At 47.7% G+C, this 27,766-nt stretch overlaps 1 protein-coding gene across 3 annotated transcripts in view; it reads right to left on the bottom strand.

The window, feature by feature from the left end:
- The window catches only part of EOGT (EGF domain specific O-linked N-acetylglucosamine transferase), a 728,283-nt gene that overhangs the window by 263,896 nt on the left and 436,621 nt on the right, over positions 1-27,766 (bottom strand). For all 3 annotated transcript variants that reach the window (XM_069643797.1, XM_069643799.1, XM_069643798.1), the window contains one exon: positions 10,786-10,889. In XM_069643797.1, coding sequence (XP_069499898.1) covers positions 10,786-10,889 — 104 coding nt within the window. The remainder of the gene's footprint in view (positions 1-10,785; positions 10,890-27,766) is intronic.

The raw sequence follows: 27,766 nt of genomic DNA on the forward strand, positions 1-27,766 counted from the left end.
GGCAGCAGAAAAAGCACGCGTAACATGGAAGCAGCACGGAGCCAGGAGTGAAAGCTATAGATGCGAATTAGCAAGAGGTGAGAGACAGTGTGCAACAAGGAAATCAAATCTACAGATGAAACTGGACTTGAACGTATGAGTGAGAAGCAGCTGACTATAGCGGCAGAGAAGTTCAGCATGTAAAAAGTGTGTAACAATTCTTAAGAGTTGATTAGTAGTTTTTGGTGCAGAGTAATAGACTATAGAGACTGAGGAAGTCAAGTTAAAAGTGAGCAACAATGCCAACAATGCAAAAGTTAATCAGTTGTTTTAAAAGTTGAAGCAGTAGATCTGAGAAGCTGAGCAATCTAGTATGCAAAGGTTTAGGAACAGCGAAAGCTCATCAGCTTCAAGTTGAAATAGCAGAGTAATAAGGAACCCCATAATTCCATCCTCTTGAATAGCCTCTCAGCTGGGAGCAGAGGCAGACAGGTAAAAGAGGGGTTGGGAAAGTAATTGATTTATTACTGTGCTTGAAAGAGTGTAATGGTAATATCAATTAATGCTGACATTGACAGGGTTTCCAGAGTTCAGAGTCATTGAAAGCAGAAAGGAAACTGAAAAACCTTGTCCGTTTGTTATTTTCTCCACTTCTCCTTTTCCCCCCCGTCTGGTCAACCCAGCAGTTGTTCCACTAGACTGCTGGGTGTACTGGTTTGGGGGATCTGGTGGGCTATTCGTCTGCTCCTGCAGGATTTCGGCGCTGGAACCTGATAAAATCTGTAACCTAGATTGATGGTGTTGAGCACTAGATATGCTCAAACATTACACTGGTTTTTGGTGCACCACAATACACACGTACCCCATAAGATGAAATAGAACACAACATGGACCCTTAGGGGTTATAGACCTGTGGAAAATCGAGTATACCTACAGACAAGGCTCATCCATCTATTTATATGTGAAATTACCAATAACGAGATCCCCCCAAGTGACAGTAAGCCAGTACCTCGTTGTCATGTAGTATTACAAAACACATGAAAATTACAGGATGAATTATGATGTAATATGGATCCTTAGGATGTATTCGACCTATGAACGAACATAGGGTACTTGTTTAAATGTACATTGTACTTGTTTAAATGTAATATTGGCCAGTGTTAGAACCCACTAGGGTTAACTATTGGGGAAATTAACGTGTAGACTGTAACAAGTATCTGGCTTTCATTCTGTCTATATTGACTTTGACATTGTTTCTTTTCTGAATAATATTTTCCTACAGTCAGTAAAGGCTCTTGAAGAAGAGGAAAGAAGTCCTCAAAATGCGTCAGCCACAAAGAACGGACATGCATATTTACATTTTATTTGCTTTGCCTTGTACAATAATGTTGTGTTTATATAACCAAGAATATATCTTTTTTTACACAAATCAGTTTGATAAGTGTAATTCTTTTCATGAAATTGCTTTCCCATTGAATGATCCTAGTAAACCATAAACAAATGTCTATTTGAAGATAACGTAGCTGGTTTAATCAGCATGTATGAGTGTGCAGGGGATGGGAGGATTCAAATTTTGACCCAACTTACCCCCCTTGACTCAGATTTCTCCAGAGAGCACTGCTGAGGTTCCGGATTCCGTTGGAGACAGTCTTCTGTGCTTGGTACAGTCGAGGGAGGCCTGGGGGTTACAGGTGGAGGGCTCACATTCGGACGTAGAATTTAGTTTCTGTCAGTCCCGATACTTGAAACTCAATTCCAGGCAACATCCAGCTGAACACCATTACAATGAAAAAATAATACAGTCTGTGGAGCAGGCGACTCAGGATTGCTCCAGGGCGCGAAGAAGACAGATTGCAATGGGAGTCCCCACAATCAGGCAGAACTAGGCGTTCTTCAAAGGACTAAAAAAGGAGCAAGCCCTGCACAACTTTCATTGGTGCAAGAAGGCTGAAAATGCATGAGCAGACATTTTGTAGTACGAGCTGAAGATCCTCCAAGTCCCAAGGATGCCACCAGAACAGCAACGGTTACCATGAGGTAGAGTGAGAGCTGGTCAGTCCAATGATTGGTCCAGAGACTGGCTTCGAAGGCACAGATTCTCAAGCAAGGGTCGAGACTGGTTGTTCCCACAGATGATGGGGTTGAAGCACCGACGACAGTCTTCTTGAGATCAGGCAGAGAAGAAGGGTTTCACCGACTGTGTACTGGAGTTGGTGCTGGTCAGCTGCAGGAGTCATTATCAGGTCGTCATCGGCCTACACTTCTTCATAGGGGTCTTGGATCCAACGAAGATCTGTGGAATGGCAGCAAGAATGATCTTTTTATCCAGGATTTGAGCTGGATGCTCACTTAGGTCCATCAATGGCAAGTATGTGCACCATTAAAACTGGCAGTGGCTATCCAATTATAGATAGCCAGTGGCCACACAATATGCCCAGCAACAGACATTCATGTGGACTGGGACAAGTCCGAGGCCCCACATCCAGCCACACACAGACTACCCCCATTGCATGTGAAAGTGACAGCTTTCCCCGAAAAAAGGACATTCCATACAAGGCCCCTCAGACAGCAGGAAGGTGGCCAAATAAAAATATGGCGAAAGGACAGGCAAAGGTCTTGTGGCACAGCCATCTCAGAGTAATATGTAAAAAAGGGGTAAGATGTGTGCTCCTGGAGGGGAGTCTTTCCTTGGTCACCTGAACTGAACAACATTTTTTCACTACAGCGCCCATAATCCTTAGAGACTGCATTAGCAATTTAATTGGATTCACCTGAAAAGCAAGCCAAAACAGCCTCCCTGAAGAGTGTTGGGACACAAAAGCGCTAGGAGGAGGAGAACAGCAGCACAAACGCAGCAGAAGGGATCCACCCTGTGAACATTTTGGCAACAATTGGGATCTAACCCAGTAAATTGGACACTTTTGGGATTTAATCCAGTTATATATTTTTTCTTTCTTCAGGTAGTATATTGGCCAGGAATTGGAGTGCGCGCCTCACCCCCCCCCCCCCTTTTTACATCTCGGAGTGATAGCCAACGTTAGTAGTCAATTACATTAATTGCAAAAGTGCATAAGTAAAAAGCTTAAAGCATGGTAGGAAATATCTGCTGCCACATGCCCATCGTGGAAATATTGTTTTTGTAACCCAAAAGTTACAAAAGTAAAAGCTATGAAGGATACAAAATATCCTTGCCGCAATTCACTAGGGAGATGTGTTCAGTTTTAAAAATGCAAGAAATCTATAAACAGGCATTGGGCCTCATTACAACCCTGCCGGTCCGGTAACAACGGTGCCGGTCGGCTTACCGGCACCGTTGTTACCGGACCGGCAGAGTACAAGTTTGCGGGCCGGGTGCTTTTTCCCCTGCCAGGTCTGACCTGGCGGGCAGAAAGGCACCCGCTTGCAGACTTTGATGGTAGCACCGGCACCATTATCAATGGTGCCGGTGCTACCGCTGGGGTCGTAACGTGGCCCATAGTCTCTCAGCACTGATAGTCTCATGGACTGATCAGTCTCCCCATACAAATTAGTACAAAGCAAGCTTTACTTACCTCCAAAAAGTTAGGTTAGGGGTCAAAACAAAGCAACAGAGAAAGGCTGTCATGAGAAGAAAACATTTTTTTATAACACTCAGGCATACATACATGCATGCATACACACATACATACATGTTTTACTATAGGAGGCATCCTATTTCTCCCTGCCACCAACTAATGCTAAAACTCTTCCATCTCCTTCCCAATTGACCGCACTTCACCCCCCAGGGTTTGCAGCAATGTGGTCCTACCTGACAGCGATCATCACTCCAGCAATGCATCATGGCTTCCGCCACTGCAGGTAGGATTACCCTATTCAACCCCAGGAAAATCTACCTAACCACATATTCAACCAAAACCCTGATCTCTGTTCTTTACTCAGCAAAGTAGTCTCTTGTGCAAGCCTACCCCCCTTGGTCTTGCCCTCTATTCCTTCTTTTGAAGTTGTCAAGTTTGCCTCCTGCAATCTCTGAACCTACCCAGCTTCTCTCCCACCTCTACATACCGACACCACACTCAATGATTTGCCATAACATATAGCTCTCTCTTCAAGTGTCCTGCTCCTCGTCTATAAATCAATGGACTTGCACTCCTCTACCTTGCTGACTGCAGCTCTGTCTGCTCTCCCTCTCAAACACTGCACTCCTCCACAACTTTTTTGTCCTTGCCTCCCCTGCACCTCCTCCCATTTATGCTCCTTCTCTCTACTTGCCCCAATCCCCTAGAATGCCCCTCTATGAACATTATAGCTAGTCTATCAGGGGGATTGTTCAAAACCAGACAAACAACACCTGTTAGTCAACAAAGGTGCACCGCCCACCCGACCTCATTCCCATCACCACCACCCACAAACTGACCCCAGTTATATATATATACATATATACATTATACATCTAAACATAGAGTAGATATCTTGGTTGCTCATCTTGGTTGCTCAGGCTCCAGGCCATAATGAAAATTTTATTTAACTGGTCTATGTCTCCCTATAGCACCAATTCCTCGCCTGTTTTTTTGCTGAGCCATCCAACTCCTATTTGTAAAGGCCCTCTATACAGGCACAGACACGTATCTGAATTACCTCTTATATACATCATTTCTGTTAGAAGTGATATCCCAATTTTTTCAATATATACACAATAAATTATGAAATGTTACTGTCAGTAATTTGACTACAATGTTTTATTGTATGTAAAGAAGTCTACCACAGTTTTACTCTCTGCAGCTCTGTAAATATATATGTCATCTATTACCCAATTCTATGACCTTGAGCAACCTCGTGCCCACATTTAAGTCCAATGTTTGTCCAAGCATTTTTCCAGTGGGAGCAGTAGCTGAAAAGCAGAGGTTTATGCTGTTTTTTCTTCCCGGTTTGAGGAAGGAACATAATTACATTACAAACGACCTTTGCACTCTGGTGGCACATTCTGTAGGCGTTTATTTATTTTCATGAGACACCAACAGTCTCCTCTAAGCCTTCAGGGGCTGTGCTGGGCTTATGTACCCTGGGAAGACCCACCTTTCGGGGAAAGCACAGTAAAACAATGACAATTGTTTATTTCACAGGTTTTGACAGTTGTGGCGGTTAGAGAAGTCCCTTGGGAAGTGAGTGACTGCAGCTTCTAGTCAGGAATAGTTCTGGTAAAAGGGGGTCAAAAACGCGTATGTCGATTCCAAGATGGCGGCCAGCACAGGAGTGTCTCTCCCAGCCGGGCCGCACAATAAAGGCATAACAATGAAGCATTTCAGTCGAACTCAGGCCCCTAAAACAACCAAGAATATGACGAGCTAAAGGCTACATGAGTGAAGTCACCGGCGATCCCGGGAGATGAAACTCCGCACTGGTGAGAGAGCCAAAGAATCAGGGTGTAACGGTGCTGGAGAGAGCGGCCCGATCAGGAGAAGCAACAGGTAGTTGACCATTCCGCCCAGCAGAGAGCGGACCACCACGGGCACAGCAACCCCAGCGGGCGTCTCCGGCATCACACAGTGATATTCCTGAGCAGCCGCAACGTCCTCGCGGAATTCAGTGAACACCAGCGGCTAGGCAGAGGGGCCCTTTGGCGTGGGGTGTAGACCGAGGTGACAGGGAGCAACGGTGCCAGAGAGCGCGTCCTTAGAAGGAGCCACGACAGAGGGCCACCCGTCCCTGCTAAGAAGAGACCATCGAGGACTGGACAAATCCCGCAGGCGGGACCGGCGGGCAAGGAGACACTGCAGAGCGGCAGCACGATCACCACGGAGGGGTGCCCAGGGAGCACCAGTGACGTGACAGAGGGGTTCCAGGGAGCGCCGACGGCATAGCGGGGGGGATCCCCGGAGCTGTCACTGCCCCTCCCCCAACTGCCACCGGGGGAGGTTGGACTGCCATTTGAGCAGCACTAATAGCCATATTCACTCCATTGGGCCCCCCCCAAAGCACACCACTTCCGAGGCGGCGGACGAGGGAAACAAGAACAGCGGGACCCCCCACGGCGGCAGAACTAGCTACAGGTGGACGAGGAGTGCGGGAGAGTGGCTCGTGGGATCGAGCATTCGATCTGGACACACCACCAGCAGGAGTGGGAGCAGGGTCTCAGACACCCAGCGAGGACCCTGCAGGGACAGGGGGAGGAAGGAGCATCGCGGCAGTATCCAGGAGGTAAGCAGGAGGGGGCAATCCAGCTTCTGCCGCCCATTACAAACAACCCCCAGCTCTGCAATCACCCACCCCCACCCCCCTTGGGGACAAGGGTCAGGCAACTAAATCCTGAAAAAAGCGGGCACAAGTGAACCCCCGGGGGGGGGGGGTCCGGGACCATAAAGAGCCTGACAGGGCTACAACCCATACAGGTCTTCCCAGGTCCAGCAGGTGAAGGTCTTGGATATTCTACAGCTGGGACATTGGAGACCCCCTGCTCCCGCGATAGAGTACCTGGCCCCACAAACCGTGGCCTCAGCCACAACCCGACCCTGCACACGGGTAGAGGAACGCGCAGGTCACCATCAGCAGCGTAATCAAGACCAACACGAGTCAGGCATTGATGTCCAAGTCAAGGACAAAGACCCCGGTGCACTCCCCGCCCCCTCGGAAACAAAACAGGAATCTCAGGCAGTTCTGGTCCACGCAGGACACCCCAAGCATCACGTCCGAAGAAGCCCTGCCCACACCTCACGACTCCCTAGCGGAAGGCATGGCTGGGAACTCTATGAACAGAGCGGAAACGTAGGAATGTTTCAAGGAGCTTCAAGCACAATTAATTTGCTCAGTACAAACCCAGTTCAAAATGCTTCGGGATGATATGAAACAGTCCATTCAGGAAATCAAGCAAGATATAGCAAAACTGGAGGAACGGACAGACATCCTGGAGAGGCAAGTCCAGCAGGTGGAGGAAGACACGCATAAGTCAGACGAAACGCTCGACCAAATAGTGCAGGCCACCACTTACCTCGAACTCCAATGCGAGGATCCAGAAAATAGGTCGAGAAGGTCCAACATAAGGATCAAGAACTTACCTGAATCAATTGCGGACAGTGACCTCATGGGGACAGTCTCACAACTATTCACCGAAATTCTCGCTGAGGACTCGGAACAGCAAGTGAAAATAGATAGACTTCACAGAGTGGGACCTAAAAGGACAACAGAACAGGGAGCAAGACCACGGGATGTCCTTGCAGCAATAGCGTCCCATACCCAAAAGGAGCAGATACTCTGCAAGGCAAGGTTCGCAGCTCCTACAAGAAAAAACGGTCAGGAGGTATATCTCTACCAAGATCTAGTTCAATCCACCCTGCTCAAGAGACAGAAGATGTGGGCGGGTGGTCCAACATCTAATAGTGTTGAAAAGACCCATCTCAGCCAGGCTCATACAGCCCCATTGCCCTTATAAATTTTGACGCTAAATTATACAGAAAGATATTAGCAAACAGGTTCTCCAAGCACTTAACGGCTCTGGTGGATCCAGATCAAGCAGGCTTCATCCCAACACGTCAGACAGCAGACAATACTAGGCGGGTGTGCCATCTGATCGAGAAGGCCGAGCACTCAAAGATACAAGCAACACTGGTTGCTTTGGACGCCGAAAAAGCGTTCGACAGGGTCGAGTGGTCGCAGCTCTTCCTCACGATGGAACACATGGGATGCGGGAGAGGGTTTATGCAAATTGTTACAGCAAACTATAGGAGCCCCACGATAAGAATCTCATTAAACGTAACACTTACACCCAAAGTGGCCCTATCCAGAGGCACAAAACAGGGCTGCCCCTTGTCGCCCCTTCTCTATGCCCTCTTCCTGGAACCTTTCCTAGCAAAAATACGGTTGCATCAACTCATCAAAGGGATCCCTATGGGCGATAAAGAACATAAAGCTATAGCCTTCGCAGACGACATGCTGATAGCACTCACTAAACCAGACAATCCCTTCCAGCATTAATTCAAGAACTCAAAGAGTTTGGGAACGTCTCGGGCCTCAAAATTAATAAGAACAAATCAGAGATCCTAAACCTTTCGGCCAACCCAGAGGTAATCTCAACTCTATCCCGGACATTCATATGAAGATAGCACAAGATAGCATTTCCTAGTTGGGCATTAAATTGACCCCATCTACAACAAGACCCTATGCAGCTAACTTCCCGTCCCTGCTCATCCATCTCCAACATCTCTTGGAAAAATGGAACCCCCTCAACAAATCGTGGTGGGGGAGGATAAATGCAGTCAAGATGACCATACTACCAAAGGTCTTTTAATACTTCCAAGCACTTCTGCTGAAACCGCCCAACACGTTTTTCAGATCGCTGAACAAAATGACAACCGCACACATCCGGCAACGTAAGAAACCAAGAGTGGTCATGACAACGATGACAGCCCATGCACAGGAGGGAGGGTTGGATCTGCCACACTTCAGGAGATACCATGAAGCAGCACAATTGAGGGTGCTGAAGGAATGAGTAGCAAACTCCCCTCAACAAATATGGACCAGGCAAGACGAGGCTGTAGCAGGCGCCCGCTATCCAACCTCTTGTGGAACAAAAAGAATCTCAGGCACCCAAACACCAAAATCAGCATTGTCATGAGAGCAGGCCTGGGGCCTGGGATTCGGCAGTTAGGAGAGGAAACATAACCACAATCCCATCCCCATTCACTCTGCTATTTGGGAACCCAGATTTTCCCCCATGGATGAACCCCAATGCATAATCAGCCTGGAAGCGGGTCGGCTTCTCCAAGATTAAGGACATGTTCGAATGTGCTCGTGACTTTGGCATATCATCAAAAGAGAAATTTCAACATATGCAACTAGCACACTGGGTATCAACTCCATTGTATAGGGAAGCAGGGATGAGATCACTGACAAGATTCGAGACGTTCCTAACAACCGATTCAGCCTCAAGTAAACTGATTTCAAATTTGTATACCCTTCTGAACGAACAAGGAGAGGGAGTCTGTTGGTCTTACATGAAGAGGTGGGAGCAAACTTTAGGGAGAACAATACCAATATCCAAGTGGCAGGAAGTATGGCTGGAGATGTCGACATTGACACGGCATCTAACCCCAGCAAAATTGCAGGCCATCGAGCCAAACACTGAAGGAACGTGCTGGCGAGGCTGCCAGCAACGGGGAGATTGGAAGCCTATCTGGGGGAATGCCCGGCTCTCTCGGACTTCTGGATGGACATTAAAACGCAAACGGGGAAAAATGGTCCAATGAGCAGAAGAACTAGAAGAAAGCGTGTGGATAGCGAGCATGTGGGATCCGGCACGACGAACACATACCAGGCGCCAACGGAAAGGGATAATGGCTCTTATCATAGCCGCATGGTTGACAATAGCCCTATGCTGGAAACAAAGTGATCCCCCCACGCAGTTCCAATGGCTCCAGAAGGTATGGAACTTCCTCTCATTAGAATGTATGACCTGCAAGATACAGGGCTCCCGAGAAGACTTTCAGGCGAATTGGGGAGACATACTGCAATACCTTCAAAGTGACTACATGTTACAATGGTGTCCGCACAAGATCCGCATCCTGAACATTCTCTGATCCACCAGTATCAAGACATTATAAACGCCTGTCTCCTCTCCGCCACCAAAGGGAACGAGGGAGGGTAGAGGGGAGGGGAAAGTTACAAGTTGTTTCTTTGTTGTTATATAAAACGAATACAAATTACTTTAAAAAAAATAAAAAAAACATGTATGTCCCCCAAGTGTTTTACTTGCTAAAACTCCTGCGTCTCCCTCCCTCCAAGCTGTTCAATTGGGGTGGGATCCTGCAGAATGCTGCTAGTGCTTGTTCCCGACAAGTTCCAAGGGCAAATCCTAGAAAACTATTTTCAAAACGTTTCTACATTAGGGATTAATAATTCAGAATGGATCCATGAAAACCATTTCAGGGGAAAGAGAAGCCATGTTTTGCAGCCACAGAAAAAAACAAACGTAAAGAAAGCGGCCTGACTCAACCAATGAGTATTAAAGAAAGGGCACTCAGCACAGGTATTGCATTTCAGGAAGGACACCAGCAGGTTCGCCAGACCTGTATTTGTACCACAGAGTCCTTTTGTAAACTTTGAATTTAGGGGTTATATTTATGGTTTTCTGCGTTTTAAGGATGCCCAAATAGTTTGAAATCTGTATGACCCAACCAGACCCTAAAACGGCTCAGTGAATCTCAATATCTACTCAAAGTATTCCTCGCTGCAGGTCTTGTATATATATGCACGCTGTATTGAGAAGGTACCCTGCAACAGTAACATAAATTATACATAGGTGCATGATCAGGTGGAGATGGTTGTGCCTCAGATACGGAAAAACAGGAAGGGCAATATGCTCAAATTAGAAACAGTATTTGGCCAGACAACATATAACAATCGTCTTCAAATTCAGTCACCAAGTGCCCAATACACTTCACATTTTTACAATAGTCACACAAAATACTTTCAACTACAGTAGATCTATAAAACAGGGTTTGTAAGTAGTCAGTAGTTATCCTGAAAACATGATGTTGCCTGTTCTCTCGAAGACGAGACCAGAGACTCCTGCCTTACACGGTATAATGAATAAGGACCTACTGCACAAATCAACAAATCCGGGTGCATGCACATGTGGTCAGTCTGCACTACACAAGTTTGAATCCTGCCACATAGCTCAGACATGCATTATAGACCAGCAGTTAAGGGGGGTTAATTTCGATAATTAGAGCACCCATTTCAATATAGTCCTGAGAAGCACTGGAGCCAGTCACAAAGCTCTATATAAGAAGGCAAATTATTATTATGTTACATTTGTTCCAGTTAGTATATGCTTACCGTGTCCCACATGACTATGTTGACATCTGTCCCAAATGAATTGTTGACATGCTGCGTAATATAAAGATTGACAAAATCACAGAAGTGATGGTACATATTGACACCTGCCACGGGCAGAGGAATCAGTTGATTAGTGAAACATGATATAACACAGCGACAACATTAAAAACAGTTCTAACAGTAGATAGGCTGAAATATCTGTCCATTCGATTAATATGATTGGAAGTTGGCGTGAATAGCGTCAAGTAGCGCCTTGAAGCTACCCTCACACACCACATCCTAATTTTAAAGTAAACTCTTCGGCTTTGCAGGACTGGTACGGCAATAACAGCACCACAAATACCTTTTTGATTAATAAGTCAGGAAACATTGTCATGCCACCAGAAACCCACACATCACATGTGGGCAACAGAGCTACCTTCATATGGTCACATTCATATCTGGTTAGTTTTGTCGCCCAAGTATATCGGGAACACGCACCTGGTCTAGTTTTTAGGTTTTGGTTCATAGATGGCCAAAAATGAATGCCAGGATTTTGAAGTGGGGAGAGGGGCATTCTCTGAAGGGTTTGTATACCCCAGTGGTATGGCCATGTTCCTACCCGCTCCACACTTCAGCCATGCAAATACTGGTGTTCTCGGTTACAAACACATCTACCATTGGCCCTTCGATATGGTCATTCAGATTTTTGATAGCACACGCTATTGAAGGAAGCACTGTGGCTGAGAGTTACCTTCTCCCGTTACATTAAATTGATTTGGAACAAGATACGGGGCGCAGAAATGGAACACGTTTACGATGCCGGGTCAGCTAACACTAATGACTGAGAAATAATTGAGCTTTTTTGTTGCTTCTTGGTAGCAGATGAACCTTACTCTTCTCTCTGTTGGTTTTGTTGATTCTACCATTTCTTCCCTGGGCCAGTGTGATGCAAACAAAACCTGAATACAGAAAATAAGGAATGTGCATCAAAAAGGTTCACAAATGTAAAACATTTAGGGGGTGCGTGTGATCTTCTGGTTCAGGATCTTTATTCAATCATCAACTACACAGAAGGTATATATTCATTGTTACATTTCAAAGCATTCATCTGGCAAAATGAATCCACTCCCTCAGCCGTCTATTCTAACCAAGCAGAACAAGCAGTGGAATATTATATTTCTTCTTTACTAGTCATACAAAAGATATATATGAATTAGGAATAGGGCATGACCATGGCTGTGGATTTTAGAAAGGGTTATCTAGACAATCAGTTTCTGGTCCACATGACACTTACTTGCAACAATGCAACCTGTTATCAAAATAACAAATGAATAACTTCCTGGAGTTGACTTTTTTGATGAGGTCACTAGTGAGGAGATGGGGCTTGTGAGACTTTGGGGGCCGGTGACCGCCACCCCGCTTGTAATGCTGGCTCCAGAGGATGTTTATGAGGGATCCCCACAGGGACGCCAACCTAGCCCTAATCTTGTATGTTGCACAATGCAAAAGGCCTAGAGAACCATGCAATATGTTTTTAGGCAATTAGTGCAGAATTGGTTGCTCGCTGGTGCAAGGGGCAAGTCGCTTGATAACATTAAGAGGTACGCAAGAGACAAGTGCAGGAGATCCGCTGGAAAGAGGTTCCATGTGTAAGCTCCATGTAGGGATAATGGTAGTCACAAATGTCACAAAGAAACAGCAAAACATGTATTCATTCCACAGCAGCCTACATGAGCAATGCCATCCTGCTTTGGAAGGACTGCAAGATGGCAGACCACCCATATGTTTCCTCGCTAACATGGCATGCTATGTAGAGCAATCAGTCATACATGGGGAAATTGTAGTTTGTATTGTTATTATTTTGCATTTATATAGCGCCTTATATACCATTGGTGTGGTCTGAAGGCGCTGGTAGGTTGAACGCCCTTGGGAACCGAAGTTCAGATTAGTAGAGAGAGTAGAGAGAGTCAAAAGGTGAGTGTGAGCACCGGGTATGTGTGCAGCTCGTGCGGTATCCGTGTAATAGCTGCTTCTAAGCGGTAGGTGTGGTGGTTGAGAGATCAGGAGTATGTGTTCGTTCTGGCAGGATTTATCGAGACCGGGTGTGGCTGCGTTAGGCCTGAGGAGAACACCTGGCTGGGGGGTGTGTAACCAGCAGTGTTTACTTAGAATGATGTGGAGTGAGCGGCGGATGTTGGTATGAGAACAGTTATACCGAATGGTGTCATAGTATCACTGTGTTCTAGTTGAGTGGTGATGTAAAGGAGAGAGTAAGCGTGGTGGTGAGATATGATGGGTTATATGCTCTTTCAAACGTTCTCTGCATTCCAAACCATACTATATACGTCACGTGATTATATGCGCTCCAGTTCGTTGCGTGCACTCCTATCCACTCCATGCATTCATGCATTCCTGCTCGCCCCGCGCGCTCGAGTCCGCTCTGCGCACTCCAGTCCACCATGCGTACTCCAGTCAGCTCTACAAATGCACTCTTGTATGCCTCACGCATGCACTCCTGCCTGCTCCATGCTCTACGCATTCAGCAGCTCTACGTATTCATTGATTCTACGCACTCATCAGTATTGGATGCAATCTGTGTTCGTTCGTTCTACGTACTCGTCCGCTCTACGCAACACATCCGTTCACTCTGGGCACTTGTTTGTTCCAGGCAGGCGTTCGCTCCAGGCATTCATCCGCTTTATGCCCTCACATGTACTATGCATTCACCAGTTTTACGCACTCACCCCCTCCCAGCACTCACCCCCTCCCCGCACCCACCCCCTCCCCGCACTCATCATCTTTAAGCACTCACGCTTTTCACGCATTCAGCAGCAATATCCTGTTCTATATATTCATCGCTTCACTCATCTGTTCTATACTTTCATCCGTTCTATACACTTATCCACTCCTCTGCTCCATCCGCTCATCCGCTCGTCCGCTCTATCTACTCCTCATCCTCTCTGTACACTTTATCCACTCATCCGCTCTGTCCACTCATCCGCTCTGTACATTCGCCAGGTCTGTACATTCATCTGCTCCAGGGATCTACACACTCTCTCCACTTCCATATTTATCCATTATCCATCCTCATGTGCCCTACATACTCATCTGCTCCACATACTCATCTGTTCTACACATTTATCCGGTTTACGCTCATCCGTTCTGGACATTCATCTGTTTTATGTACTCCGTGCTACACGCTCGTCCGTTCTACACATCCAGCCGCTCTACAGACTCATCCACTCAGCATGTTCATCCATTCCATACACTCATCCGATCTACAAATTCATTCAATTTCCACACTCATTCGAACTATATAGGTATCTGTTCTTCCACTCATGCATTCTTCCACTGAGCGCATTCATTTGTTCCACCTGTTTCATCCATTCTAGCTAATTCATCCACACCATTTACTTTGTTCAGTCCGCATGCCTTCTGTTGATTTCAAGAGTTTAAATCTCTTTACTGTTTCCGTAGGATTTACTCTTATTAGCGATTTCACTGCTTTGATCTACTTTATTCGTTTCATTCTGTTTGTCCTTCTAGTTTAGATTAGATTAGGGGTTATTAGCTGTCAGTTTCTCGCATCAGGTGGTTTGATGGATTGGTGTCATTGAGTTGCTGTTGGTCTGTTTGGGATAGTTTGGTAGGGTTGGTTTTAGGGGAAGAGCCAGGTTTTCAGCAGTTTGCGGAAAGACGTTAGTTCCTCAGTTAGGCGGATGTGGGGTGGGAGTGAGTTGCATAGCGTGGGGGCCAAGGCTGAGAATGATGCTCCGCCTAACCTGCTTGAGTTTGTCTTCGGTATGACTAGGAGGCCGGCTGAGCTTGATCTTAGGGTGCGTGGGGGGTGGTAGGGTTTTAGCTTGTCTTGGAAGATATTGAAGTCCGGTTTTGTGCAGTGCTCGATGGGAGATGCACAAGGTTTTGAAAGTCACCCTTCGGGCTACTGGAAGCCAGTGCAGCATCTTAAGGGCTGGGGAGATGTGGTCTCTTGGGCCGAGCGCAAGTAGCAATTTGGCTGCAGCGTTTTGTGCCCTTTGGAGTTTATTCAGTTGGTACGCGTGGACTCCGATGTATAGGGGGTTTGCGTAGTCCTGTCTTGATATAACGATTGATTGGACCACAGAGAGTCTGTTGGGAAAGGAGAGATATGGAAAGATGTGCCTAAGGGTTTTAAGGTGGTAGTGGCAGGACTTTCAGATGTTGTTGACTTGGCGCAAGATTGTTAGGTCAGAGTCAAGGGTCAATGAATCTCAGCCAATCATGAGCCCGCTCCCAAGGTTTGCGCAGCTGTCATTGGTCTCCCACTTATTGTTAAGGATTCTAATCGGCCATCACACACCAGCCCAGGACTCTTGCCACTGGCCTAGTATGCAGCGCACAATTAAAACACTCTTACTTTATTTCCTAAGGATTCAGATTGAGATGGTACCCAACCCGTCTCACCTCCTCCTTCTACAAATACCCCGGGTCACAACGGACCATGAACCAGGCCAGTGGGTGGTAATACAATATTAATTTATTTTAAATTAAAATAAAATCACACAAATTTTATATTGGGCAGCAATCACCAATGGGGTGATAATTACAAGGTAAATTGATGAAATACTTAGTTTGACCTTCTAATATAACATACACACAGCATAAATGAATGAGAGCAATATAAATTTTCGGGTAGATAGCACCCCAGTTAAGATTCCCCACTGCAATACTCCCTCAAACCCCTATTAACTGAATTGTGGGTGGATAGAAAGGAGTAGCAAGGAGTCGGGTATACGAGGCAGCAAACAGAATTAAAACCCTTTGCAATTGAACAAAATAGCACTCGGAATTAGTAAAGATTTGTTTTACATGTGCAGTTGAATGAATGAGGTAAAGAAAAGTACTAGCAGTATCAGGGATGTAAGAAAACTAGCCAACTACAAGGCAATGTACCAACAACGTGCATACAGTTCAGAAAATCGACTTGGAAGTGAAAACACAGTGCAGTCAAATCACACGCATAGAAATTGCATTTGCTAATTTACACGGGTGCGGTTTTTATGCTGAGTGACAGATGCACATCACAGGCATTATATGAAAATGAAAGAGTGACTCTAAATTAATGACAGGATGAGATTCTCAATGGGAAAGGAAATTTGGTTTTAAAAATGAAAGCAGTGGACAGGAAAAATCGGTTTGGAAAGGAAAGGACAATTTCCACTTAAACTAGATGTTAGTGGCTAGAAAAGAGAAATGCCAGTCGTAAATAGAAAGGTTAAGCTGCAGTTTTAACCCCTTTATGCTGTGTGCCTCTTTTAGGGAGAATTAATTTATTTAATCAAAATGATACTAAGGACTTACACAGGACAGAAATGAGTGGAAGAAAGGCACTAACACTTGGAAATCAATTAACAGGATACACAGAGGTTTGTGATCGTTTTAAGGATTCCTGCTAGGGCCGTTATAGCATTTCTATGGGATTGGACCTAATACAAGGTAACAGAGCAAAGGATGCAGTTTGTGGTTGTTGGGGAAGGGAAATACTCACAACAAGCCCTTGAATGGGGTATTTTGGACAGCGGACTGAGTTTCTGGACAGCGAGGCAATATCTGGTCACTGGTCACAGCGGCATACTCTCCTAGAAGAAAACAGCTTGGCAAAGGTCTGGTCACAGCACTGTGGCACCTGAGCTGGATAGAGCGGGTAGCAGGGCAAGCAGGTAGCACTGGATAATCCCAATGAGGATTCATTCACCTTTCCCCTTTCTCCCCGAGTTATTGGGATTTTTACTGGGGTTTTTCTGGATCAATGCTCCTGCCTGTATAGGGTCAGCTATGCTCTGGCCTGGCAGTGGAATCTGGAATCTTGCAGGATGAATATGGAATATCTGGATACGCAGGAGCTGGAAAATTCAGAAGAGAGTGTCCTTGGTCTGTGTGAGCTTCCACCTTTTATAAGGCAGATGACATCCCAGGATTCAGTATGGGGGCATACCTTTGGCTTGACATGCCTCTAACAACTGGATTGGTCAGGGGTTACTTTTACAGCCTTGCTGTCAGCTGGTTGGACTTAAGGGACATGACATCAGTTTTATGGGGTGTGCTTACAAGGCCCATGGCCTTCCCACAGTTCTTTTAGCCAAAATCAGTTATGAGATAAATTGCACATTTTTACAGTTATAGCACTTTTGAAAATCACATAGGCAGATTCCAGATTTTACACTGAACATGTCATTCCAATTCCCACATTTGTACGATATTGTTTCGCCGTTCTAATAATCTTTTGCCATTTCTAGTGGGAACCGCTTCACCTAAAATTGTACAATTTTAGATATGTCTACCTATTATCACAAAGCATGTTTGCATTAAAGTTCAAAGTTATACCATGTATACTTTTCCCATGATTTACATTTTTCTGCCGTTTGTGTCCCCCACATGCTAGGGAAAGCTACAGTAACTTGTTTTAATGCCACCAAAATTACATTTAAACTGTTAAACTGTCTTATTACTGCATTTTCTGGTTGCAAAAATAAAAGTCTTAAAGTTTATTAATTCAGAACAGTCTTTTACCCCAAATGGGCCAGCATTGTCATCCAAATAAGGGCATACTTCCCAACCCCCAGCTAAATGTCAGGCTTTAGCCAGCCTGAATCCAATGTTGCTCTGGAGTTGCCTTTGAAGCTCCCCAGTTTGAGTTGAGGGGAGGTGCTGCTAGAAAGTCTAACCTATGTGTCCCAGAAATCCATTGTACAAGGCTGGAGCACTGCCACAGAGTCTGATGAGGGTGCGAGATCCACCACCCTTGTCTATTCATATGCCCCGGGGTTGGTCCACTTGAAGGGAGGCAGATCCTGTTCCCAGGAAGCAAAGTCCTTTGAAGCCAGGCCAGGAAAAACCTGTTCTGTGGCTTCAGCATTTTTTTTTCTTTCCTGAACCAGAAAGCAAAACTGTTGGAATTAAATATCCTACATATGTTTTAAAACAAACCCCCCTCACCTTTCTATGCAAGGACAGGGCCTTAATTCAACAATTGACTTTTAAACAGACATGTACTTGTTTGTAAAAAGCACCATTTTACACGTGGTTAATTTTCATTTGCTGTCACTTCGCAATGCAGTTTTCTCTTGCATCTAGAGTCTAAACATTATTTGTAGCCCTAGTCAATTTCTCATACACAGAAATCTATTCAAGGCAAGGGTCCACTGAAACTGACAGAAGCACAGAGAGATAGGGCTTCTTGTGAAGAATTTAGCTGTTTTGTTTTGTGGCAAAAAGTCTAGCTTTTTTCCATACGGCTTAGAGTGAAGTTCTTTGTTATTGCACAGATCTTGCCTGACACAGCCAGTCATTCAGTGAGAAATGCCCCCTTTTGTTGGAGCACAACCTGAATATGGATGGACATAGCTGGGTCTCACTGGAACAGAACTGTGTACTGTTGAAACAGTGGAAAAGAGCATCAGGGTGCAGTCATTTTAAATGCAAAATATTTCCTTTTTCAATGGGAAATTTTGAGCTAGCAGCATAGCAGCGCTTCTTTTCAATTCTTTTCTTTGGTGCACATAAGGAAAACACTGACAGCCTTTCTCGGGGTGTTCCATAGTCCATCTCGCCCTATATGTGCTTGGCAAAGACAGCGCAGCCATTATTTCGGTGACTGCAAAACGCAGTTTTGGTGCAATGCAATGGTGCTCAACAGAGCCATTGCAGCCATTCTGCTAGTACTGCTACAAAATGCAGCTTGGAGGTGTAGGGGAGTTCTGCTGGGCAGATAAATGTACCCCAAATTATAAACCAAATAACAATCACTCACAGGGTACAATAAGGAACAAGTTACTTACCTGTAACTGTTGTTCTCCAGCATGGGTCTGGCATGGATTCACATGCTCATGAATATTCCCCGTCGTCAGGCTGGGAATCCTCGGTAAAGAAAAAAACCAGTATCAGTTTCGTTTCTGATCTGTCTTTCGTAGTAATAACCAATCACTGGTCTCTGCGTCATACTGACCACAGCCAATGACTGCCCTCTACCTAAGCACCGCCTCTGGCAGCCATCTTCAGATTTGGAAGCACGTGAAGTGGCAGTATGACCAAGTGAAGAGCCGCAGAGGGGTAGGCGGGAGGGTTCGCATGTGAATCCATGCCAGACCCATGCTGGAGAACAACAGTTACAGGTAAGTAACTTGTTCCTTCTCCAGCATGGGGTCTGGCATGGATTCACATGCTCATGAATAAAGAATACATAGCAGTATACACATGCACAACCACGGGAGGTGGCAAAGGCTCAACATTAAGCATTACATCAAACTCAACATTAAGCATCTTACCTCCTCACCAGGATCACCTCAGGCGAACAGGTTGCGCAGCACTGCTTGGCCGACCCTGGACTCCTCCCTGGAACCCCGATCGACGCAGTAGAATTTCGTGAAGGTGTGCGTCGACCTCCACGTAGCAGCCCTACATATGTCCAGCAGGGGCACACCAGAAAGGAACGCCGTGGTAGCTGCGATCGCTCTGGTGGAATGGGCTCTCAGACGGCCAGGCAGCGGTCGGTTTGCCAACCGATGACAGTACATGATACAGCCGGAGAGCCATCTGGAAATGGAAACCTTCGAGAGAGCCTTCCCCTGATTGACAGGTCCAAAGTTCACAAAGAGTTGTGACGTCTTCCGAAAACACTTCGTGCGGTCCACGTAGAACTTCAGCGCTCTAGCCACATCCAGCGAGTGCAAAGTCCTCTCAGCCGGCGACGAAGGCGACGGGAAGAACACAGGCAACACCAAGGGTTCGTTGAGATGGAAGTCCGACGGTACCTTGGGCATGAAGGAGGGGTGCGTCCTGAGCACTACCCTCGTGTCGTGAAAAGTCAAGTACGGGGCCTTGCAGGAAAGGGCCTGGATCTCTCCCACCCGTCGTGCGGAGGTGATGGCCACAAGAAACACTGTTTTCCACGACAGAAACTTCAATGGGGCCGAGTGCAGAGGCTCGAACGGAGGTCCCATGAGCTTGGTCAGCACCACGTTGAGCTCCCACGCCGGGGCCGGAGCCTTCACCGGCGGGAACGATCTGAACAGTCCCTTCATGAACTCTTGCTGTACCTTGCCCAGGATGGACCTGGTCCTTTCCTCCGACGGGGAGGCGAGAAGGGACACTGCGTCGAGCTTCGCTCCCAGAAACAGTGCGTTTTGCGCGGGTACCAGGTGGGACTTGGCGCAGTTCACGGAGAATCCCAGGTCCGTGAGAAGTTGGACGGTCCTTGCCGTGTGCTCCACGGCGAGCTCCCTCGTCTTGGCTCGGATGAGCCAGTCGTCCAGGTAGGGGTAGACGTGGATCCCCTCGCGGCGCAGCTGCGCCGCCACCGGTGCAAGGCACTTGGTGAATACCTTGGGTGCCGACCGTAGTCCGAAAGGGAGGGCTTTGAACTGGTAGTGACGCCCTTGGACCACAAACCTGAGGAATTTTCGGTGCCCCTTTAGGATGGGAATATGGAAGTAGGCATCCTCCAAATCCAACGACGACAGGAAGTCTCCTTCCTCCAGCTGACCCAGGACATGCTGGAGGGTGACCATCCGGAACTTCTGCGCCTTGATGAACTTGTTCAGACGTCGCAGGTCTAGGATGGGGCGCCATCCTCCCGTCTTCTTCTTCACGAGGAAGTATCTCGAGTAAACTCCGGAGCCCCGAAGCCTCTTTGGGACAAGTTCGATGGCGCCCTTCCTGAGCATCGCCTTTACCTCCAGGAGAAGCTGAGGGACGTGAAGCTCTTTCCTGGCCACGGGGGGGACGCGCGGGCACCTTCTTTGAAACTCGAGCGCGTGGCCCCGGGCTAAGGCGTCCAGCACCCAACGGTCGGTGGAGATGGACTCCCACACGCTGACGAAGCTCGCCAGCCGGCCTCCCACCGGGGTGCTTCGGTGGGGGCCCGACCCCACGGCCGGTTCAATCCTGTTTCGACGAGGCTTTGCCGCCTTGACCTCCTTGGCGACGACGGCGGGGTCCGCCAGACTTGCCTCGTCCTCTGTAGGCCTCCTGAGACGACGAGCGGGCCGCTTGACGGTAGGTGGAGAAACCGCCGCCGGAACCTTTGGAGGCGCCCTTGCCTCTGCTGCTCCGAAAGGGTGTCCGTCGTTGCTGCAGAACCCCAAGGGCCCGGGCCGTCTCAGTGTCCGCTTTAATGGCCTGAAGGGAATCGTCCACTGTTTTCCCAAACAGGTTGTACCCATCGAACGGCATGTCCAGGACTCTGGTCTGTACGTCTTGACGGAAGTCCGTAGCCTTGAGCCATCCACGCCGCCTAAGGCACACGCCGTTGCCCAACTGGCGAAACCCAGTGTCGGCGATGTCCGTCGCAATAGTGATGGCGTGGTCCGATGCCACCTCACCTTCCTGTAGGATCTCCAGGGCATCCGCCCTCTTGTCGTCCGGTAGGAAGTCCAGCAGGGGAGCCAGTTTGTACCATAGCTCCCTGTCGTAGCGGGCCACGATAGCCAAGGCGTTGGCCGCTTTAATCGTCGTCGCTGCAGACGAGATGACCCTGCGTCCCATAGCGTCCAATTTCTTTCCCTCGCCGTCCGGTGGGGAAGTCGATGTGGAGGCCGCACCCCCCCCCACTTTCTTCCTGGCCGCCGCGGAGACGACGAAGTCCGGGGTAGGCTGCGCCCGGAGGCACAGGGGGGCCGCGTCCGGGACCCGGTACTTCTTCTCGTACCGGTCTCTTCTAGCTGGCGTCGTGGAAGGGTTCTTGAGGAGGGCGAGGCCCTCATCCCAAATGTCGTCCAGTAGAGGCACCGCGAGGACCGTCTTCCTCTTGGCCTTGCGCCGTTGGTAAAGGAATCCTTCCTTTTTCTTCTCCTCAGGGCAGAGTTGGAAAAGCTCGGATGCCCTGGCGATCATGGAGTGGAACGATCCAATCTCGTCGGGCGGAGAAGCCCTGGTGGGAGGTGACGACGGTAGATCCTCGTCGTATACCTCGTCGTCCGTACCCGTCGCTGCCGTGTCAGTCCCCGTATCATCCCCTCGGGTGGACGGGGCGCGACGGCTGAAAAGGAGGTGGAGGGTGAATCCTTCTTTTCTTGGGCGGGGGAACACCAGAAGGTCCCGGTTCAGGATCCCCCGACGGGAGAGGTTCCTCCGTCGGCAACGGTAGTCTCGTCCTTATCTCTGAGCATAAGGACTGTATGGCCAACAAAATGGCCGCCGAGTTGTCTTGCGGCGCTGGCAGAGGGGAATCCGACGGGCGATCAGGGGCCCCGTCGGCACCCTCGACGATGTCGTTGTCACCTGCGTCGGGATCCATCCCGACGGGCCGGTCTTCTTCCACGCCAAGGCCGTGGCTTAAGACCTCGATCAGCTCTTCCTCCGAGGTTGAAGCCGAATCTACGACGACGCCCTGCCCCCCCCTTTTTCTTCCCCGCCGGGGATTTCACGGGGGTCCTATCGATGGGCACAAAAGAGGACTCCCTCCGAGGTGGCAGGGAGACTCTGAGCCCCGAGGTCGCCACCACTGGTGTAGCCTCCACAGGCTGAGCCAGGGCCGCCGCGACAGTTTCGATAGAGGGCTTGGCCGGATGGATTAAGGCCTTCACCACCTTAGGTGCGCTCACCGCCTTATCCTTGAGGGGGGGACACTGCCTCGCTCCCCCTCCGATGGGGTCTTCGAGCTCGACCGGGGCCTCTCCAGGAGCTTCGCCGGGTGCTCGCCCTTCCTCTTACCCGACCCAGAGCGTTGGCTCGTGGCTGAAGGTGCCGGGGAGGGTGCGCCCTGCCTGGCGCCCGTAGAGCCCGACCGTTCGGCGCTCCCGGTGCCAGCGGACTCGCGGTGCTTGGCCTTGTGTTGGACCCCCGTCGCCGGGGCGTCCTCAAAGGTCTTAGAAGACCGCTCGGATTTCTTCCTCTTCTTCTCGCCTGACGGGCTCTTCCCTTCCAGCCAGTTGGCGAGACGTTGATGGCGGTCCTTCATGGTCCGCTCCGACATATTGCCGCAAAACGCACAGTCCTTCTCCACGTGCGTCTTGTCCTCATGTAAGCAGTAGAGACAAAAGGAGTGTTCGTCCTCCTTAGAGACGTTCTGCAGCTGGCATCCAGGGCAGACCCTGAACACCTTTCCGGGCGTCGAGCTTCCCTTCTCCTGGGCCATGTCCGGGCCTGAGAAGCTTCTTGAGTCCTCCAAAAGCGTAGCTCGACGAAATCTTCACCCTTGAGGGGCGCAGACGAATCCGACACGGGTCCCCTTTGATCGGATGGAGAGTCGGTGGAGCTTGAGGCTCTTTTGACCGAAAAAACAAAGTTTTTGAGAAAAAACGTGAAAAAATAGCACTAACGCTCGAGAGCAATAGCACGAGGATCCCAACACATGAACGTGCGGTAAAAATCTGAAGATGGCTGCCAGAGGCGGTGCTTAGGTAGAGGGCAGTCATTGGCTGTGGTCAGTATGACGCAGAGACCAGTTATTGGTTATTACTACGAAAGACAGATCAGAAACGAAACTGATACTGGTTTTTTTCTTTACCGAGGATTCCCAGCCTGACGACGGGGAATATTCATGAGCATGTGAATCCATGCCAGACCCCATGCTGGAGAAAGAGTATATTGTAGAGTGGTCTGAGAGTAGGTGGTGGTCTGTTAACATAGGGACAGGCTAACAGAGCGAGGTGAGAGAAGAGCAAGTAGAGGTTGGAGCACATGCGGGAGACCAGAAATGATGTGAGGGACAGGAGGAACATTTAGAAGGAGAGGCAAGAGGAGATGGCATGGAGTGAGAAAGAGGATGAAGAAAATAACTAGTGGGGCGTGAAAGAGAGGCAGGAACAACATCTAAGAGAAAGAAGAGGAAAATAAGACCGAGTACTGGGAGAGAGAAGAGAAGTGTAAAATACTTTAAGACCTGGGCCGGAAAGTGCTCCTAAGTCGGTAGAAAGGAGCCCGATCAAGGGCCAAAGGTGGTCTAGAGACAAGGGCCTAGTGAAGGTGACCGGCTGTCCAGCTTCATGTTCCGATAGACTGTTTCCCAGACTGAACAGGAGTGGAAAGGTGGAAGTACCCTGGGGACTAAACAAGTCTGGCATGTGTTAACATTCCCCATATGATGCCGCAAGGTATTATGTGGGGATACCAGGTAGCAAAATCAGTAGGCACAGAACCAAGAAAGAAGTGCTTCTGACACTATACAATCCCAGAGAGTGAGTGAACTCTTTGGTTCAAGGGAGGGAGTGAATAACCTGGTAGGATGGGCCGGGAGGATAGCTCAGGGGCAACGTGTTTGTCTTAGCAGCAAGGCAACGCAGAACACCACATTTGGTATTAAGCGAGTTACAAAAGATTAATGAATTATGCCAGGATGCTTGTCATACGTGTTTTAACATCATCATGGTTTATTTAAACCACCCTTGTGCGTTTCATATTTTAAAAAAAAAACAATTAGAGGGTTGCAATTTGGATTTGAGTAATCTGTGGGTAACTCGGCCGTCACAGTATGCGCAAAAAAAGGGGGATGAAGTTACCATTTAACATCCAGTGTTTTCAGCAATGACAGCTGACGTGTTGCCTTAAGAAGACAACGCTAAAGACAAAAAGCGGCAAGATTACACATTTTCAAAATGTCACAATCCAAAATGGTGAATGGTGGTTGTGAAGCCTGTAAGTTTTGGGCAACTACACCCTATTTCTAAGTTTGTAAGACATTTTATTGTGTGCAATCAGCCACTGAAATTCATAAAATGAGCATAGCTCATTGTATTGTATTGTATTGTATTTTATTTTATATAGCGCCGGTAGCCCGTGGGCATCAGGGCGCTTGCACTTACAATACAGCAACAACAAGACAGACATAAAGTAACAAACACTGCGGCCTATTAAGGACCCCGAAACATTGCTTTCCCCAGGCTCTTCATCTGAAGAGGTATGTCTTCAGGTGCTTCCTGAAAGTAAGGTGGTTCACCTCTGACCTCAGCACTTCGGGCAGGCTGTTCCATAATTTGGGGGCCATCACCACGAATGATCTGCCCAAGCCAGATTTCAGCTTGAAGTTAGGGACTGACAGCAGACATTTTCCCTCCGAGCGTAGACTTCTCCTCGGTATGTAGGGCACTAGGCTCTTTTTCAAATATACCGGCGCTGAGCCGTAGAAGCACTTGTGCACCAAGCAGAGGGCCTTGAACTTGATACGCTCTTCAACCCTGAGCCAGTGCAATGATAGTCTATCTGCTGTGGTGTGGTCTTTCTTCTTTAAGTTCTTGACAAGCCTGACCGCATTATTCTGGATCACTTGGCAGCTAGATAAGTCCTTAGAAGAGGCCCCCAACAACAGAGCGTTACCATAATCAAGCCGTGATAGAATAATGGCTCTCGCTATCGTGGCCATGTTACCTTCATTGAGGAACGGCTTGATAGCTTTCATTAATCTCAGGTAATACGCTGTGTTCTTTTGCAGGTAGCTGGTCTGGGCATGGGAGTCGACCGCAGAGTTGACCATCATACCCAGTGTTTTCACTGTGGGAGCCACCAGAATGGTGGCATTTTTGATTAGAAAAGAATTGTACTCAGGCCCCAAATTTGCCAGCTGGCGGCTGGAGCCGAACATCATCAATTCGGTTTTTGAGTCATTCAGGCACATCCAGTTTGCCTGCATCCAGTCGTCTATTGTCATGTAAATCCTGGCGATCAGTTCACTGTCCATAGCGTGGTGTCTGCCCCCCAGTTCCAGTATGAGTTGGGTATCGTCCGCGTAATTCGTGAACGACACACCTGCTTCCACCAATAAGCTACACAAAGTGAGCATATATATATTAAATAGCATGGGAGATAAACTAGCACCTTGGGGAACTCCAAAAAGGATGTCACAGGGATCAGAAAAACTGTTACCCCAGTGGACTCTGGCTTGGCGGTTAGATAGAAATGACAAAAGCCAGTCCAGGGCTCCTTCAGAGCACCCCACGTTTTCTCCAAGTGCCTTGATGAGTAGATGATGGTCCACTAGATCAAAAGCGGCACTTAGATCAAGGAGCATTAACAACCCTAACTTGTTCTTATCAAGCAAACTCAGCATCCGATTCTGCAGGTCCAGCATGGCTGTCTCAGTACTGTGAGACGCCCTGAAGCCTGACTGTTGCTGGTGCAGGACTTCCTGGATTTCTACAAAATGTTGGAGTTGCTGTGTTGCGACCTTGTCTAGGAGTTTAAGTATGAAGTTCGAGTTAGTTATCGGACGAAGGTTAGCTGGGTCCTTGGGATCCATGGTTACCAGCATGAGTTCTGTGGGCTACAGTGATATGAAGATGGATGGCATTATGTGGCTTATTGTTATACAAATAGCAGCTTGGGGTGCACAGATCCTTTCTTTTGGTGGGAGGTCTCCCATAAAGGTACAGCAGACGACAAAAAATAGCGAGTGCAGTTTCGAATTTATCCAAGCATGGCACGAATGTTCAGCGCAGATATGAGCCCCAGGTAAGGCAAGCTGATGACACAGCATCTCTCCCCTACCACCCAAGAGATTGCAACCTCCACCCGCCTCTTCTGGCCAACTTGCACCAGTAACTATTAGCTACTTACAAAAAAACAATCATAAATAAAAACAAAAATAAGAGGCCCTGAGGAAAGACTGAAAAAAAATCACGATATGTGCCACATGATGGTAACTGCATCCAATCACACACATTTTGGAAAGCAATGTGACAGTCTAGCCATGTAATGTAATGAAGATGTATACAAGGATTGAAGTTTTGACACACAAAATTACACTTCTAAAAATATTAGCTAAAATAAACAAAACGTTTACAGCTTCATGAATCTCACACAGTGTTGCATCTTGTTGAAGGACTAGACAATCACAATGCTTAGTACAACTGTATTCCCTTTTTAATAGGTCCAACTCACCATAGAGTTAAAGTGAATTTTTATGGGACACTTTGTATATTGCTATAACATAGAAAACCCTGGTGTGAAATCTCTAAGGTTGGACACCAGCTACACGTGTACATATTTCTCTATTGCTTTACAAAGTTAACCAGAACTAGAGACACTGGCCCTCATTCTGAGGTTGGTGCAAGTCATGGCGCTATTAGCGCCATGACTAGCACCAATACCGGTACCGCCACCGACTTGGTGGCATGGGGACTTACTGGTCCAGTCTGACCTTGGCGGGACCGGTAAGTCCCCATTTGAAAAGCCATTCCCCATTCCCATTTGAGCCCCCAAAGGGCTCAATGGGAAGGCGTCAATAACGGTACCGTAAATTGCGATACTGTTATTGACCCCGGTATACCTTTGCGGGTCCCGTCCTTAACGAGGTGTTAAGGGAGGGAACCGCAAAGGGACCTCGGAATAGGGCGCAAAGGGATTACCGGCACCGGTGTCATTACCGGTGCCCGGTATCCCTTTGCACCTACCTTGTAATGAGGGCCACTCAAATACTTTTAAAAGGGGCATGTAACTAGCTTTCTTTTTCCAGTATCCCAAGAGTGCACTCAGACAGGAAAATCATAATAACCTACCTAACATTTTGATCCCCGTACTGAAGTAAAACTATAATGACCCTTCTTATTGGACTGTAAGACATAAAAGGTAGCTGAAGGACACAATGGCAGATGTGAGCTGTACAAAAACAAAAAACAAAAAAGCACACCACTGCTCCACTGAACCCCAGGTTTCCCACTCTGGAGCTCTGCTACTCCCTGTAACAGAAAGCCCAAGCTTATTTCAAGTTTAATTACATACAATAATGGGGGTAATTTGGTTTCTGAAAGGGAGGTCTGCTAATAAGACCTCCTCCCCTTATACAAGCCCAACGCCAAAATTACAGTTTAAACATGTGACTTTCCTGACATAGCATACAAGTGCCCTTAGTCCTAGCCCTGCAGTGGCACAAGGCAGGTTTAAAATTCATATGTGCATTCCTGACTGCTGCTGGAACACAAATATCCTGCAGGCAGAGTTTGCTTTTCAATCTTCTGCATGTCTGATTCAAATTATATGCTTTAGTCGGTCTTGTGCATGCCTTGTTGTGGCATGGTCAATACCAAGA

Source organism: Ambystoma mexicanum, chromosome 2p (assembly GCF_040938575.1).
Source record: "Ambystoma mexicanum isolate Mex_15411 chromosome 2p, UKY_AmexF1_1, whole genome shotgun sequence".
Lineage (NCBI taxonomy): Eukaryota > Metazoa > Chordata > Amphibia > Caudata > Ambystomatidae > Ambystoma > Ambystoma mexicanum.